The 13575-nt window shown below is 43.0% G+C and overlaps 1 protein-coding gene across 6 annotated transcripts in view; it reads right to left on the bottom strand.

The window, feature by feature from the left end:
• RPRD1B (regulation of nuclear pre-mRNA domain containing 1B) overlaps positions 1-13575 on the bottom strand; it is a 74150-nt gene that overhangs the window by 13065 nt on the left and 47510 nt on the right. For 3 of the 6 annotated variants that reach the window (XM_014847176.3, XM_014847178.3, XM_014847179.3), the window contains one exon: positions 8688-11319. The exons of 1 other annotated variant lie outside the window; for it this stretch is intronic. In XM_014847176.3, the coding sequence (XP_014702662.1) occupies positions 11170-11319 (150 nt within the window). In that variant the 3' untranslated portion in view covers positions 8688-11169. Of the gene's footprint in view, positions 1-4408; positions 4463-8687; positions 11320-12567; positions 12652-13575 lie in introns of those variants that run through there. 2 more of the 6 variants (XM_044748795.2, XM_044748796.2) reach the window with 2 other exon arrangements.

The raw sequence follows: 13575 nt of genomic DNA, 5'->3' as shown, positions 1-13575 counted from the left end.
TTCCATTTCTCCCCCTTCTGACCTTTTATGTTATTGTTGTCCTATATTTTGCTTTTTCGTATGTTGTAAACCCCAAATACATTATTCTTTTTGTTTAAACAGTCAATCATCTTTTAAAGAGATTTAAAAAATATGAAAAAGTTCTATACTTCCCCATGTAGTTATCATTTTCAGGGCTTTTCATTCAGATCCAGATTTCCACCTGGTGTCATTTTTCTTTTGTCTGAAGAGTTCCTTTGACATTTCTTATTGTTCAGGGCTAGTGGTAATGAATTCTTTCAGCTTTGAAAAAGTTTCACTTTCATTTTTGAGAGACATTTTTGCTAAATACAGAATTCTAGATTGATAGGGTCTTTGTCCCTTTAACACTTTAAAGATGCCATGCCATTCTCTTCTGGCTTGCATAGTTTCTGAGGAGAAGTCTGCTGCCGCTCTGATCTGTGCTCCTCTAAGATGCTTCCTTTTACTCTTCACTTTTTACTTCTTACTATTCTTTTTACTTTTTACTTATCACTGGTTCAGCAATTGACTGTAATGTTTCTCAGCATGTCAAGTTTTTTCTTGTTTACTCTTCTTGAGGTTCACTGAGCTTCTTGGATCTATAGCTTTACAGTTTTCATCATATTTGGGGAATGGCCATTATTTCCTCAAATATGTTTTCTGTCTCTTTCCCTCTTTCCTCTCCTTCTGGTATGTACTTTTGATACTCGGTATTGTCCCACAGGATGTTCTATTCATTCCTTTTCCAGTATTTTTCTCTGTGCTTCATTTTGAATAATTTCAATTTCTGTAAAGCTTTAATTTTACTGATCTTTTCTTCTGCAGTGTTCAATGTGCTGTTAATCACATTCAGTTTATTTTAATTTCAGATATTGTATTTTTCATCTCCTAAAAATTTGATTTAGGGGGCCGGCCCCATGGCCAAGTGGTTAAGTTTGTGTGTTCCGCTTTGGCGGCTGAGGGTTTCACTGGTTCGAATCCTGTGTGCGGACATGGCGCTGCTCATCAAGCCATGCTGAGGTAGCATCCCACATGCCACAACTAGAAGGACCCACAACTAAAAATATGCAACTATGTACTGGGGGGCTTTGGGGAGAAAAAGGAAAAAAAATCTTTAAAAAAAATTTGATTTGGATTTTTAAATATATCTTATGACTTTCCTCATTATGTTCATGTTTTCCTTTATACCCTTGAATTTTCATAAGCTAACAATAGCTGTTTAAGGTCTTTATCAGCTAATTCTATCATCTGTGTCATTCTGGATCTATTGATGTATTTTTCTTCTGATTCTGGTCATATTTTTCTAAATCTTTGCATGCTTGACGATTTTTTGTTGGGTGCCAAACACAGTAACTTTTATGTTGTTGAGTGCTGGGTTTTGCTGTATTTCCTTCAACAGTGTTGGACTTTGTTCTGCCAAGCAGTTAAGCTACTTGCAGATCAGTGTGAGGCCTGCTGGTAAGCGTTTCTGTGGCAGGCTGAGAGCAGCCTTTACCCTAGGCCTAATGCAGCTCCACTACACAGGCATGACCTTCCTGAGGATTCTGCCCAGTGCTCTGTGTATTCCAAGGTCTCTCCACTCTAGGTAGCAGAAACCTCAACTATTTCCAGGCCTATTGGAGCTCTGGGAATGATTTGGCCTACCGCTTTCTGTTTGTTCTTTCCCTGGTCTCATGGAGCTTCATCCCACACATGTCCTGATCAGAACTCACCTAAGGTTCAAGGGGACCCTCTGCAGATTTTTTTTTTTAAAGATTGGCACCTGAGCTAACAACTGTTGCCAATCTTTTTTTTTTTTTTCTGCTTTATCTCCCCAAACCTCCCCTGTGCATAGTTGTGTATCTTAGTTGCAGGTCCTTCTAGTTGTGGCATGTGGGAGGCCGCCTCAACATGGCCTGATGAGTGGTGCCATGTCCGCGCCCAGGATCTGAACCAGTGAAACCCTGGGCCACCACAGCGGAGTATGCGAATTTAACCACTCAGCCACGGGGCTGGGCCCCTCTGCAGATTTTCTGATCTCTCTGACACAGTGGGCCTCTGGTTCCCTATGTCTATGCTGCAGACTGAAAGCACCCTCAATGAGTAAGACGGGGAATCACCTCTCTTTGTTTGTCTTTCTTCTTTCAGGGCCTCACAGTTCTATGCTTCCTGATGTTCAATGTCTGGAAACATTTGTTTTATATATTTTGGCTGCTTTTCTAGTTGTTTATGATGGAGGGGTCCCAATTCCCATAGCACTTAATCCTTCATGGGTGGAACTCTACCCAGTTGTTTCCATTATTGGTTTAGAATTGAAAATACCATTTAACTAAGAGAAGGTGACTTCACTGAATGTTGTTAGAGACCTTTAAGAAAACCGTGTTTGGAATTGGTTCATAAATATTCCTGAGTTTTACAATTCTACCAAGAAGCCAGGCTCTGTCAAGATTTTTATGAAATTTTGAGCTGGGAAGGGATCTTCAAGGTTAACCTGATTGATCAAGTCATAACCAATTACTTAAATTCACTTTTTAAAGTGTTCAAGATTTTGACAAGGGTGCCAAGACCATTCAGGGGGAAAGAATAATCTCTCCAACAAATGGTGCTGGGAGAACTGAATATCCACATGCAAGAATAAAGTTGAACTCTTACCTCACACCATAAACAAAAAGTTAACTCAAAATGGATCAAACACCTAAATATAAGAGCTAACAGTATAAAATCCTAGAAGAAAACATAGGAGTAAATCTTCGTGACCTTAGATTTGGCAACATTTACTTAGATGTGAGACCAAAAGGCATAGCTACAAAAGAAAAAAATAGATAAATTGGAATTCATCAAAATTAAAAACGTATATACATCAAAGGACTCGATCAAGAGAGTGAAAAGACACTCATAGGATGGGAGAAAAAATTTGCAAGTCACATATGTGATAAGGGTCTGGTATCCAGAATACATAAAGACCTCTTACAACTTAACAACAAAAGAGGGGCCGGCCCTGTGGCCGAGTGGTTAAGTTCACGCGCTCTGCTTTGGTGGCCCAGGGTTTCGCTGGTTCGGATCCTGGGCGCAGACATGGCACTGCTCGTCAGGCCACCTTGAGGCAGCATCCCACATGCCACAACTAGAGGGACCCACAACTAAGATATACAGCTGTGCATTGGGGGGATTAGGGGAGAAAAAGCAGAAAAAAAAAAAAAAGGAAGATTGGCAACAGTTGTTAGCTTAGGTGCTAATCTTTAAGAAAAAAAAACAAAAACAAAAACAACAAAACAACAAAAGAGACAACCCAACTCAAAAAAGGGCTGAGGACTTGAATAGACATTTCTTCTATTCTTCTTCTGCCCATAAATGGGCAACAAGGCATGTAAAAAGATGCTCAATGTCATTCATCATTGGGGAAATGGAAATCAAAACCACAATGAGGTATCATTTGATATCCACTAGGATGGCTATTGCTATGGATTGTGCCCCCTCCCAAAACAGTGATGTTCAAGTCCTAACTCCCAGTATCTGTGAATGTGACCTGATTTGGAAATAAGGTCTTTGCAGATTTAATCGTTAAGATGAGGCCATTGAGCTTAATCCAATTTGACTGGTGTACTTGTAGGAAGAGAGAAATTTGGGTAAAAACACAGAGAAGGAAGACGACCATGTGAAGATGGAGGCAGAGATCCGAGTTACACTGCCACAAGCCAAGCAGTGCCTGTGGCCACCAGCAGTTGGAAGAGGCAAGGGAGGATCCTCCCCTAGAAGCTGTGGAGGGCGCGTGGCCCTGCAAACTCCTTGATTTTAGAATTCCAGCCTCTCGAAGTGTGAGACAAGAGACTTGTTTTAAGCCACCCAGTTTGTGGAACTTTCTTACAGAGCCCTAGGACACTAATACAGGTATAATTTTAAAAATAGAAAGTAAGCGTTGACAAGAGTGACGGTTAATTTTACGTGTCAACTTGGCAGCACCACGGTGTCCAGATATTTGGTCAAATGTTATTCTGGATGTTTCTGTGAACGTGTTTTTTGGATGACATTAACATTTAAGTTGATGGGTTTTGAGTAAATCAGATTACACTCCATAAGGTGGGGGGGCCTCATCCAGTCACAGGTATTAATAAAACGAAGACTGACATCCCCCTCGAGCTAGAAGGATTTCTGCCAGCAGACTGCCTTTGGGCTTGAACTGCAACTCCTTCCTGGGTCTCCAGCTACTGGGCTCCCCTGCAGATTTTGGCCTTACCGAGCTTCCACAATCGTGTTTGCCAGTTCCTTAAAACAAATCTCTCTCTTTCTCTCTCCACGCCCTGTTGGTGCTGTTTCTCTGGAGAACCCTGACTAGCAGCAAGAATGTGGAGAAACTGGAACCCTCACACATTGATGGCGGAAATGTAAAATGGTGCAGCCCCTGGGGAAAATCATTTGGTGGTTCCTCAATTAGCTAAACATAGAGTTACCATATGATCCAGCAATTCCACTCCCAGGCATATACCTGTAAGAATTGAAAACAGGTGTTCAAACAAAAATTTGTAAAAGAATGTTAACAGCAGCACTATTGACAACAGCCAAAAGGGAGGAAGAACCCAAATGTCCATCAACTGAAGGATAAACAAATGTGGCATATCCGTACAACAGAGTATTACTTAACCATAAAAAGGAATAAAATTCTGATAAATACTACAACATGGATGAACCTTGAAAACGCTATGCTGAGTAAAAGAAGCTAGACACAAAGGGTCACGTATTGTATGATTCTATTTATATTAAAAATCCAGAACAGGCAATTTCATAAAGACAAAAAACAGATTAGTGGCTGCCAGGGGCTGGGCGTAGGGGGGTAATGGGAGTGACTGCTTAATAAGCATGATGTTTCCTTTTGAGAGGATGAAGATGTTCTGGAACTAGATTGTGGTGATGGTTGCACAACGTCATGAATGTACTAAATGCCACTTAACTGTACACTTTGAGAGTGATGAAAATGGTCAACATATGTCATGTGTATTTTGCCACAATAAGAAAGAATGTGTTCAAGTGTACACAGAAGGATAATTCAGGAATTCACTAATTATAAACAAACTGAAGTTGTAGAGATGTACTTTCTAAGTTAACAAAAATAAAAGTGAAGCAAGAAGTAAAAGTCCTAAAATAAATCACGTGTGTAACTACCACAACAGACAAGCAGTCTTGCGGAATCACAATCAAAAAGCGACTTCCTTTTTGTCTCCTACTGTCCCTTGAAATCCAATTGTGGTGCTGGCGCAGACCCTGACTCTAGAAGAAAACTCAGGCCTCCACAGCTTCTCTAGTCAGCCTTACTTCATCATCATCAATCTTGTGGTCACACTTAGGGTGCAAAACAGTCTCGACTCAGACATTTAAATGTTCAATCCCACGTTATCATCAAAGTGTCTTGTCCTCTGCAGCTGAGGTGGCTCGGGCGTGCTGGGGGGGAAGCCAGCATCACGGGACGGAGGCCTCCTTGGTCTCGGAGGCTTCCAACTCCTCCAGGGATGGGGCAGTGGGGGTGAGGAAAGGAAGGCGAAACAGGAGAAAAGCCTTACTGAGGTCTCGTGGTGACGGGGCACTGGCTTGGCGAGTTTAACTCCCTCGTTCTCACGTGAGCCCCTCCGACAGGCCTCAGAGTGGCTCATCCTCTCCCTTCTCCCAGTCAGCCCACCTTTGTCCCCCATCACCAGGGATCTCTCAGGGGGATGCCTCCCCTCTGGCTCTTTGCTTTCCGCTCCTTCCGCAGCACTGCGAGGAGGAAGTTTGCCTCCTTGAGGAGACCCCTCGCCTCTTGGTCAGGCTCTGAGATGACTCCATGCCAGGTCTCTGGCACGCAGCCCACATCCAGGCTTGGGGAGGCGGGCATGCACCCCCTGCCCTGACAAACTCTAGGACTGGGGCTGCGCCCAACTCAGCCACCTCTCCCTTGCTCCATTATCAAAGCACCTGGCCTTTTCATCCTCTAGATTTTTCCAGGCAGGGGTCTTTCCAGTCCACCAGATCGCCACCCTACAGGGGACACATACTGAGCTCCACTGAGGCCCTTTTCCCTAGCCTTGAGCTAACGGGCAGGTGGCATCCACTGCTCTGCTTAGGGAGACTCAAAGCACACAAATGGCTCTCTTCAAAGAAATCCCCACTAAACATCCTCTTCCTTCAGCTCTAACTCCCCTTTCATACCCTCAGTGTGGGTGGGGGACTTTAAGAGGGCTACAGGTTTTTGACCATCTCCATGGTAAATACGCATATGGTACAGGTATGTGGGACCTATTGCTGCCTTCTAAAAAACATCTATTTAATCTCTTGGTACATGTGCATTTAAATACCTACACTCATTATTGAGTATAGTAACAGCTATCATTGAGCCCCTAATTTGTCCCAAACATGGCACTAGGCCCTTTTTACAAACATCTCATTTAAACTTATTAATAGGTATGTTTGTAACTATTTTGATTTATCAATTTCATTACTACAAAGTCATACAGATAACCAGCATTTAAAGATCTACAGAGTGCATTATTAATAATAATATTCTCAGGGGCCGGCCCGGTGGCACAGTGGCTAAGTTTGCACATTCTGCTTCTCAGCGGCCCGGGATTCACCGGTTTGGATCCTGGGTGCAGACATGGCACCACTTGGCACGCCATGCTGTGGTAGGCATCCCACATATAAAGTAGAAGATGGGCACGATGCTAGCTCAGGGCCAGGCTTCCTCAGCAAAGAGGAGGACTGGCAGTAGTTAGCTCAGGGCCAGTCTTCCTCAAAAAAAATAAATAAAATAATATTCTCAGTAGAAAGAAATATTCTGAAAGCCTAGCCATAGAGCCATAGAGTCTAGATCTGGAAAAGACTTCAGAGGTTAGTCAACTTCATTCATTTCCTTTAAGAAGCAAATGAGGTCCCAAAAGGCTGAGGGACTTGCCCAAGGTCATCACAGTGAGAGATAAGTTGTGGGTTATCACTTGCCACAGCTGCCTCCTATTCGTAAAAAATATTAAATAAATTCAGATTTATACTGCTAATTTTAATATTTATCAAGCCAGTGATGGAAGTGAATTTTTAATGCAAAATAACTATTTCAGACTCTAAAAAATGGAATAAACTGAGCTTTCAACACTACATAAACCTGTAGGAACCCAATCTACTGTACAGGAGAATAATAGATTCTTAATTGAATCTGTGCTCAGAGTGGAAGAATGATTTTTAAATGGAAAATCCGCAGCGGTGGCGATGAGAAATGAGTTTAGCTAGATGAATGATCATAGGAGAAAGCAAGATAGCAAACCAGGCTGGAAAATAGCTGTAAGAAAAAGATGTCAATAAACCAAATGCAGATTGTTTGTGCCTAGAAGAGTGAACGGTCTCTTGTGTTCTGATCCTTATAGCCTACGATCTCCAGGGTTTCATGTACGCTATTTTTTTTTAATGTAAGTTATACAGCCCAATGGTGATGTTATTAACATATCTAACAAATATTATTGGGAACCTAGGACATGCCATCCAGCATTCTTAGACTTCAGTCGTGCATTCTTCTCAGGCAATACAACAATCATACGCCTTTAGGGCTGGCAGGGAGCCTAGATATAATTCAGTCCAATACCACATTTCAAAGATAAGAAAACTGAGGCCCAGGCAGAGAAGTACCTTGCCCAGGAAGGTCACACAGAGAGTTAACGGCTCTAATCAGAAAAGTTAAGCATTTTGACAGATTCATGAACTCTTGGGTAGTTCCATCTTCAGCTCTAAGGACCTCAGAGTCACATTTTGTAGCCAGAAGTGCTAATTAAACGAGAGGAATTATGGATTTACTATTTATAGGTAGGAGTGAAGACATTAACTAGGCCATGAAACCTGGGGACACAGAAGGAGATCTTGTCTCCTGAGATTCACATCTTACATTCAACCTTTCTATTTTCCGACAGAACTTGAGCAAATGCGTAGTCTCAGCCTTCCTAGTTCTGGACCTGGAGCTGAGCGCACGTGGGGGGAGGACCGCGGCTGCTGCCGTTCTCTGCATCATGGGATGAGTGGCTAACCCCACTTCTGCCAACGCTGCCCTCACCCAGCAGAAAGGTTAAAACCATCCTTCCAAACACATCAATTACTTCAGAAGAACCTATTTCAAACCATCTTTCTATTATTTTGAGTTTTAACCAATAATAGTCAATATGCTTTCATCGAATTTAAAAGCGAAAAGAAGAAAGGAAACCCACAAAAATGTTTTAAAAAGACATACCACTTGGGTTTGCAGTTATCTCACTTTTTTCTTTTTACTGTTCAGAGTGGCTTTCACTGTATTGCCAAAATCAAGTCTCTCTCAGGAGGCCTAGCAGTGCGAACAAAAGCGCTGAAATCAAACAACTTCCAGGTTTTAATCTGTCGGAGACTGTGTGGTACTGAGGAAAGAGTCATTTAACCTCTCTGCATCAGTTCCCACTTCTGTACAATGAGGATAAAACTATGGTGGTACGGTACTTCTCCTGGGTACTGTGTGGATTGCCTAATTAAAGCTAATTAAGCCCCTGGAAAGAACCAGAAAATACTATGTAAATGCTGAGTATTTATGGGCCACTAACAGTCACAAAAATTCCTACGGGACAAGATTCTGTGTAGACAGCAAAATTTCTATTGGTGATTATTAATTACCCATTGCCTACAAAGAAAGCACTGGGTGTTCTGTAACAGGGTGGGAAACAAAACATCACACAACGTCATTCAACAACAACATCTTTATTCAAAAATATATATCTATGAGACATTTCAGAATATACTGCTGCCGCCAATGACAGCCTATACTTCTAAATAAAGTCCTAAATTAATATACAAATTTAAGCTTTAAAAATATTCTTTAAGAAAAAAACAAACAATAAAAACAAAGGAAGATTGAAGACTTTCTGAGGAATATGACCTAAAGGAAAGGTCCTTTGAGGCCTACCGATGCCCTAAGTAAAGAAGAAAAAACACAAAACAAAAACCACCCATCCCGCCCCACCAGATCACTTCATACAGAGGGAAAAACGTTCACTTAAATTAAACAAATGGAGGAAGCACACTTAGAGAGGATGTGGGGAGAAGTCCAATTTAAAAAACAAAAGCATTTCATTTAAAACAACCAAAACTAACTTCCTCACAGGAAGTCCACTAGTAACAGGTGTTAAGAGGCCAACAAATTCATTTACATAATTGCTACAGTTTCATTTCTTGCTCTTGCTGTAAGAATTATGCACCAATTGCTGGTCAAAGACTCAATCAGTTAAAACATAGCAGTGGGCGAAATCCATTATGTTATAACATTTTCATCTAGCTGATCGTATCTACAATATCTACCACACCCTTTTCGTTGGTTTGTGGCTAGTAACATTTTGCTTCCTTGGTGAAAGCATAGAGAAATGTCCAAGATGGGTCTGTTCAGAAACAAGCTCATAGGCAGGACTAAAGCAGCGCATCATATGGGGAGGGGCATATGTGCGGAAACAGCAAAGACTGGAATTTATCTTGCAATTTTAGTAAAGTTACTGCCCTGGGAGAAAAACTTACACAGAGACTCATTAGTTTAATAATGACAGGACAATAGGCAGTATCAATAAGCAAACAACACACAGACCATATTTGAATCAGAAAAACAGCTTAAATGTTACCAGGTTCTACACAGAATTGAACTGAATACCTGCTACGTGTTCTCACTTCATGGCAGGCAGCCTGAGCTTCTGAAGGGAAGCTTGTTACACTTTTTAAAACATAGGTTATGTTTTAACATGTTTAACATGTAAAATTACAAATAATTGGCTTTTTGGTAATCCTGAAAAGAGCAACTCAAAATAATGGAGATTCTGAAGCCCTTTGCACTGAATTCCTTTTTATAGCTTCTAGATTTCAGCCTCTGGGCTACAATTCCTATTACACTATTGGGGCAAATTGTTTTCTGCCCTTTCCAATGTCAAAAATAAGCCTGCCAAATTAGAATGATTTACAGTTAACAGGCCTAACCTTTACTAAAAGCAAAGTAAAAATCCTCTCTAACTACATTATATAGTCATAATGTCAGCTGGCATGATAATGGAATTAAAACCCCAAACAAGTACCCCCATCTTTCCCCCTTCCCCTGCCCGGTGAGCTGTTCAACCACATCTGAGGCAAAGTACTCCTCCTCCTACGGGCACAGGACACGTGCAGTGGCGTGAACTGATGGACAGACAAGTGCACAGAGCATCATATGTGCAAGGGAGATATTCAAGTTTAGTCACCATACTGTGGACATGTGCCCACACCGTGAATTAAATGTTAGTGTGTGCCCTACTCCCCTAAAGAAAGGGTCATAGGAACACGCAGGCAGAGCCTGGGCTCTCAGGATGCCTGAGCTTCTGAAAGGGGCCCACCAGCACCATTTCTAACAATCGCCCTCAACCAATTAGGGTCAAAAGATCATGTTTTTAGGAACACGCTCTACGACAGTGGGTGGGACTCTCGACAAGTGCAGCCTGGGAAGGCTGTTTGTAGGAACCTGAAGCAAGTAACTTACTTTCAAGTCGTGCCTGTGATGCCTGTTTCTGTCTCTGGACTGTGACTTTACGTCCCAGACAGCTTCGAATGTCACTGCTAGATTCTCTAGCCTGCTTACGAAAAACGCACCTAACCTTTGACAGTACGTCACTGGAAGTAACATAAGGGAGGATCGGAGATTTGGCAAACTCTTTATGGCAAAGCTGCTCAACAGCTGGGCTCCAACCTTTGGGGTGGATGAGAGCCAGGAAACCCAACAACTGAGAGCCAGTCCCTCAGTGGACGCCTGGACTAAACTTGAACAAGCCCAGCTCAGAAAAGAGAAGCTGCTTTCATGACAAAATGCTGACATGAGGGACAAGATTCTTCTGAAAGCTTCCAGAAATACACATGATTTTCATAATCTTTTCGGGGTAGAGAGGTAAAAATGGAAAATCAACAGGGGCATGAGAGCACGAAGCAGGAAAGTTTGTATTCTTTCCAAACATGAAGCTAACTGGATCCCACCTGCCACTGTTCCGAATTGTGCTCACCAGGAGAGACCGGAGAGGAGAATCAGTCTGTGGTTTTTTCTTGAGGTTGGGGGCTGGACGGAAAGAGGGATAGAACCAGGGGCTACAAGGTTACTTCCAATCACAAGTTGCCCTCTTCTTTCTGCTGGTACAGATGGCAATCTGGGGCATGACACCTGCCCTAGTCAGTTGAAAACAGGTCACCAGCAGAGGGCAGGGGGGCCAAGCCCCCTGTGACGTTGGGCAGCAATGACAGGTCGGGCAAGCTCTGAATATGAGACTTCAGTTCCTTGCGGACCTGGGTTACCCGAGCAAGCTTCTGTTTATATTCCTAAGGAGACAAAGAGAAGACAATGCAGTCAAGTCTGTGTGTGCTGACGGTCAGGCACAAGGAGCCCAGACAGACGCTCTCGCCCCTTGCTCTCCTTTCTCCCCACCAGATCACCCCTCCCCCATTCAGCTAAACTACAGTACTAGGGTTTTCAAACTCTCAAAAGGTAAAAAACTTTATGTAAAATAGGAAAGCAGAGTTCAGTACTGGTCATAGTGAATTAAATGGTATTTCACTTAGCACTTGAGATCTGGAAGTAAAAAGTGACATTTTGTATTTGCATCGTCTTTTAATTGGTTCTCATCTATTTGAAAATGCTCTATAAAAATAAAACACAGATGCTTAGGCTTTACAATTATTTTGAGGGTTCCACCTAGACATAGCTAGAAAAATCACTATAAAGCTATACTTTCTGCGTTAAACTTAGAGATTAACCCAGATTTATCATTCTGGCTGACAAGCACTACAGAAGCTCCAAATACCGCACTGCCACTACGTGTGTCCAGGACCTCCTCATTCCATACCGAGTAACTACAGCAAGTCCCTGAGGAGGCCTTCTAGTAGTCTCTCTAAACACGCCAGACTTAGCTTCCATCCAATCACTCCCATGAGAAAGTAAAGCGTGGCACCACACCATCTCCATGACTGCTCAGAGCTCAAGGTCTTCTCAAATTAGCTCCTGCCGGAATGGATTTCTCACAGCTTCCCAACCCCCCATACACAGGCGATGGCCTGCATGGGCCATTTGTTTCCGATTGCCCTCATGCCTGGGGGAATCTCTTTCTTCTCCTGGTCCCAGGGAAGGCCTGTCTCCACTCCTCTGCCCACTTGCTGAGTCCCACCTCTCTCGGAAATCTTTCCTCCTTATCCGGGAGACTGGCCCCCATCTGCACCAGCTCTGGAGTCCTCCTGTGCACTGAGTGTGCATCTGAGCCCCAGGCTGCTCTTAGGTGCTCTCTCCATACGAGTTAGCCTTCTACATTCTTCTAAAATATGACTCCCCTGATGACTGGAACTGGGTATACTTTTTTCTTTCTTTAGCTCCCAGCAAAAGGTCCTCTTGGTAAATCTCTATGGAATGACAACCCTGGGCCATGTGAGGTCTGGGGTTTATGGCCCCCTTGAGGCCTTTCTTTTTTCTCTAGCTGTGGCATACTGCTCGGTATTTCTGCAGGACAAGGTTCCTGAGGCTGGGCCCTTGCTGACTAAAGCCCCCTAACAGAACACACGGGGCTGAGACTCAAAGACCTGGGTCTAGTTCCGGCTCTGACGCTAACTTGCTGTGTGAACGTGGACATGTTTCCTCTCTTTCTTCATCCTCACCTTCCTTATCTGAAAATGAAGGAAATGGACCACCCATAAGATTTTTCTTCCAGTGCTAGAGATTCCTTCATGCCAGACACGTTACACACACCTGGAGAGGCAGAGGGTTTGAGGGCACAAGCTTAAGCACTCTTGGGAGGAGTGATAAGACAGGAAATAAGTTAAATGAAAACACTTAGTTCAAGTTATGAAGACAAAGTCCCAGCAAGGAGAGGGAGAAGGGACTTGGGGATCCAGGCAGGGAGCCTCTACCCCAGCATTACTGCAGGCAGCCAGCCTTTCACCCGAAATGAGGGCTGCTCGGACAGGCCATCAGATGAAGAGCCAGGAAGGAAGCAAGCTCTCCTCGCATCTCATTTCCTGCCTATGTAGACTTCACCCCTAAAACACGACTTGTGTAAATGATCAATAATGACTCTCCTAATCAAACTAGCAAGCTTCAGGAGGCCAGGCCCATCTGCCTCACCCAGCACCCGCCATGCCTAGCAGTGCGCTGTAAACAGGGGTCCAACACAGCTGCCCAATGAATTAACAAGAGGTAAACAACACATAACGTTACGTATAAGTACCCCACATTAAGTAATCATTACCTTTCATTCTTGAAACTGAAAACTAATCTCAAATGTGAGGATCTAAAATGTCAAAGTTCCCTGCCTTTCCCTCTACGAATGTTTTTCTTCTTTGGTTTTATAGACTTCATCAGAAATTAATAGAGGAGACCAATTCTCTATTACTGGACATGGACTCATTTAATAACTCCTCCTGAATTCCAAGTACAAAAAGGATAAAATAGTTACTGAATAGTTACCCCTTGCTCCCTGCCCAAATCCGAGAGATGAAAGCCACCTCGATTGGAGCCAACCGCTCTCGGCAGCACAGAGTACTTCAACGAAGGAATCACTCAGAACAGACTGAAAGTCACCGAGGCTCTCG

The sequence above is a fragment of the Equus asinus genome, chromosome 15, assembly GCF_041296235.1.
Source record: "Equus asinus isolate D_3611 breed Donkey chromosome 15, EquAss-T2T_v2, whole genome shotgun sequence".
In the NCBI taxonomy this organism is placed as follows: Eukaryota; Metazoa; Chordata; class Mammalia; order Perissodactyla; family Equidae; genus Equus; species Equus asinus.
Note: the sequence above shows the minus strand (reverse complement) of the source record. Positions and strands in the feature narration are given on the sequence as shown.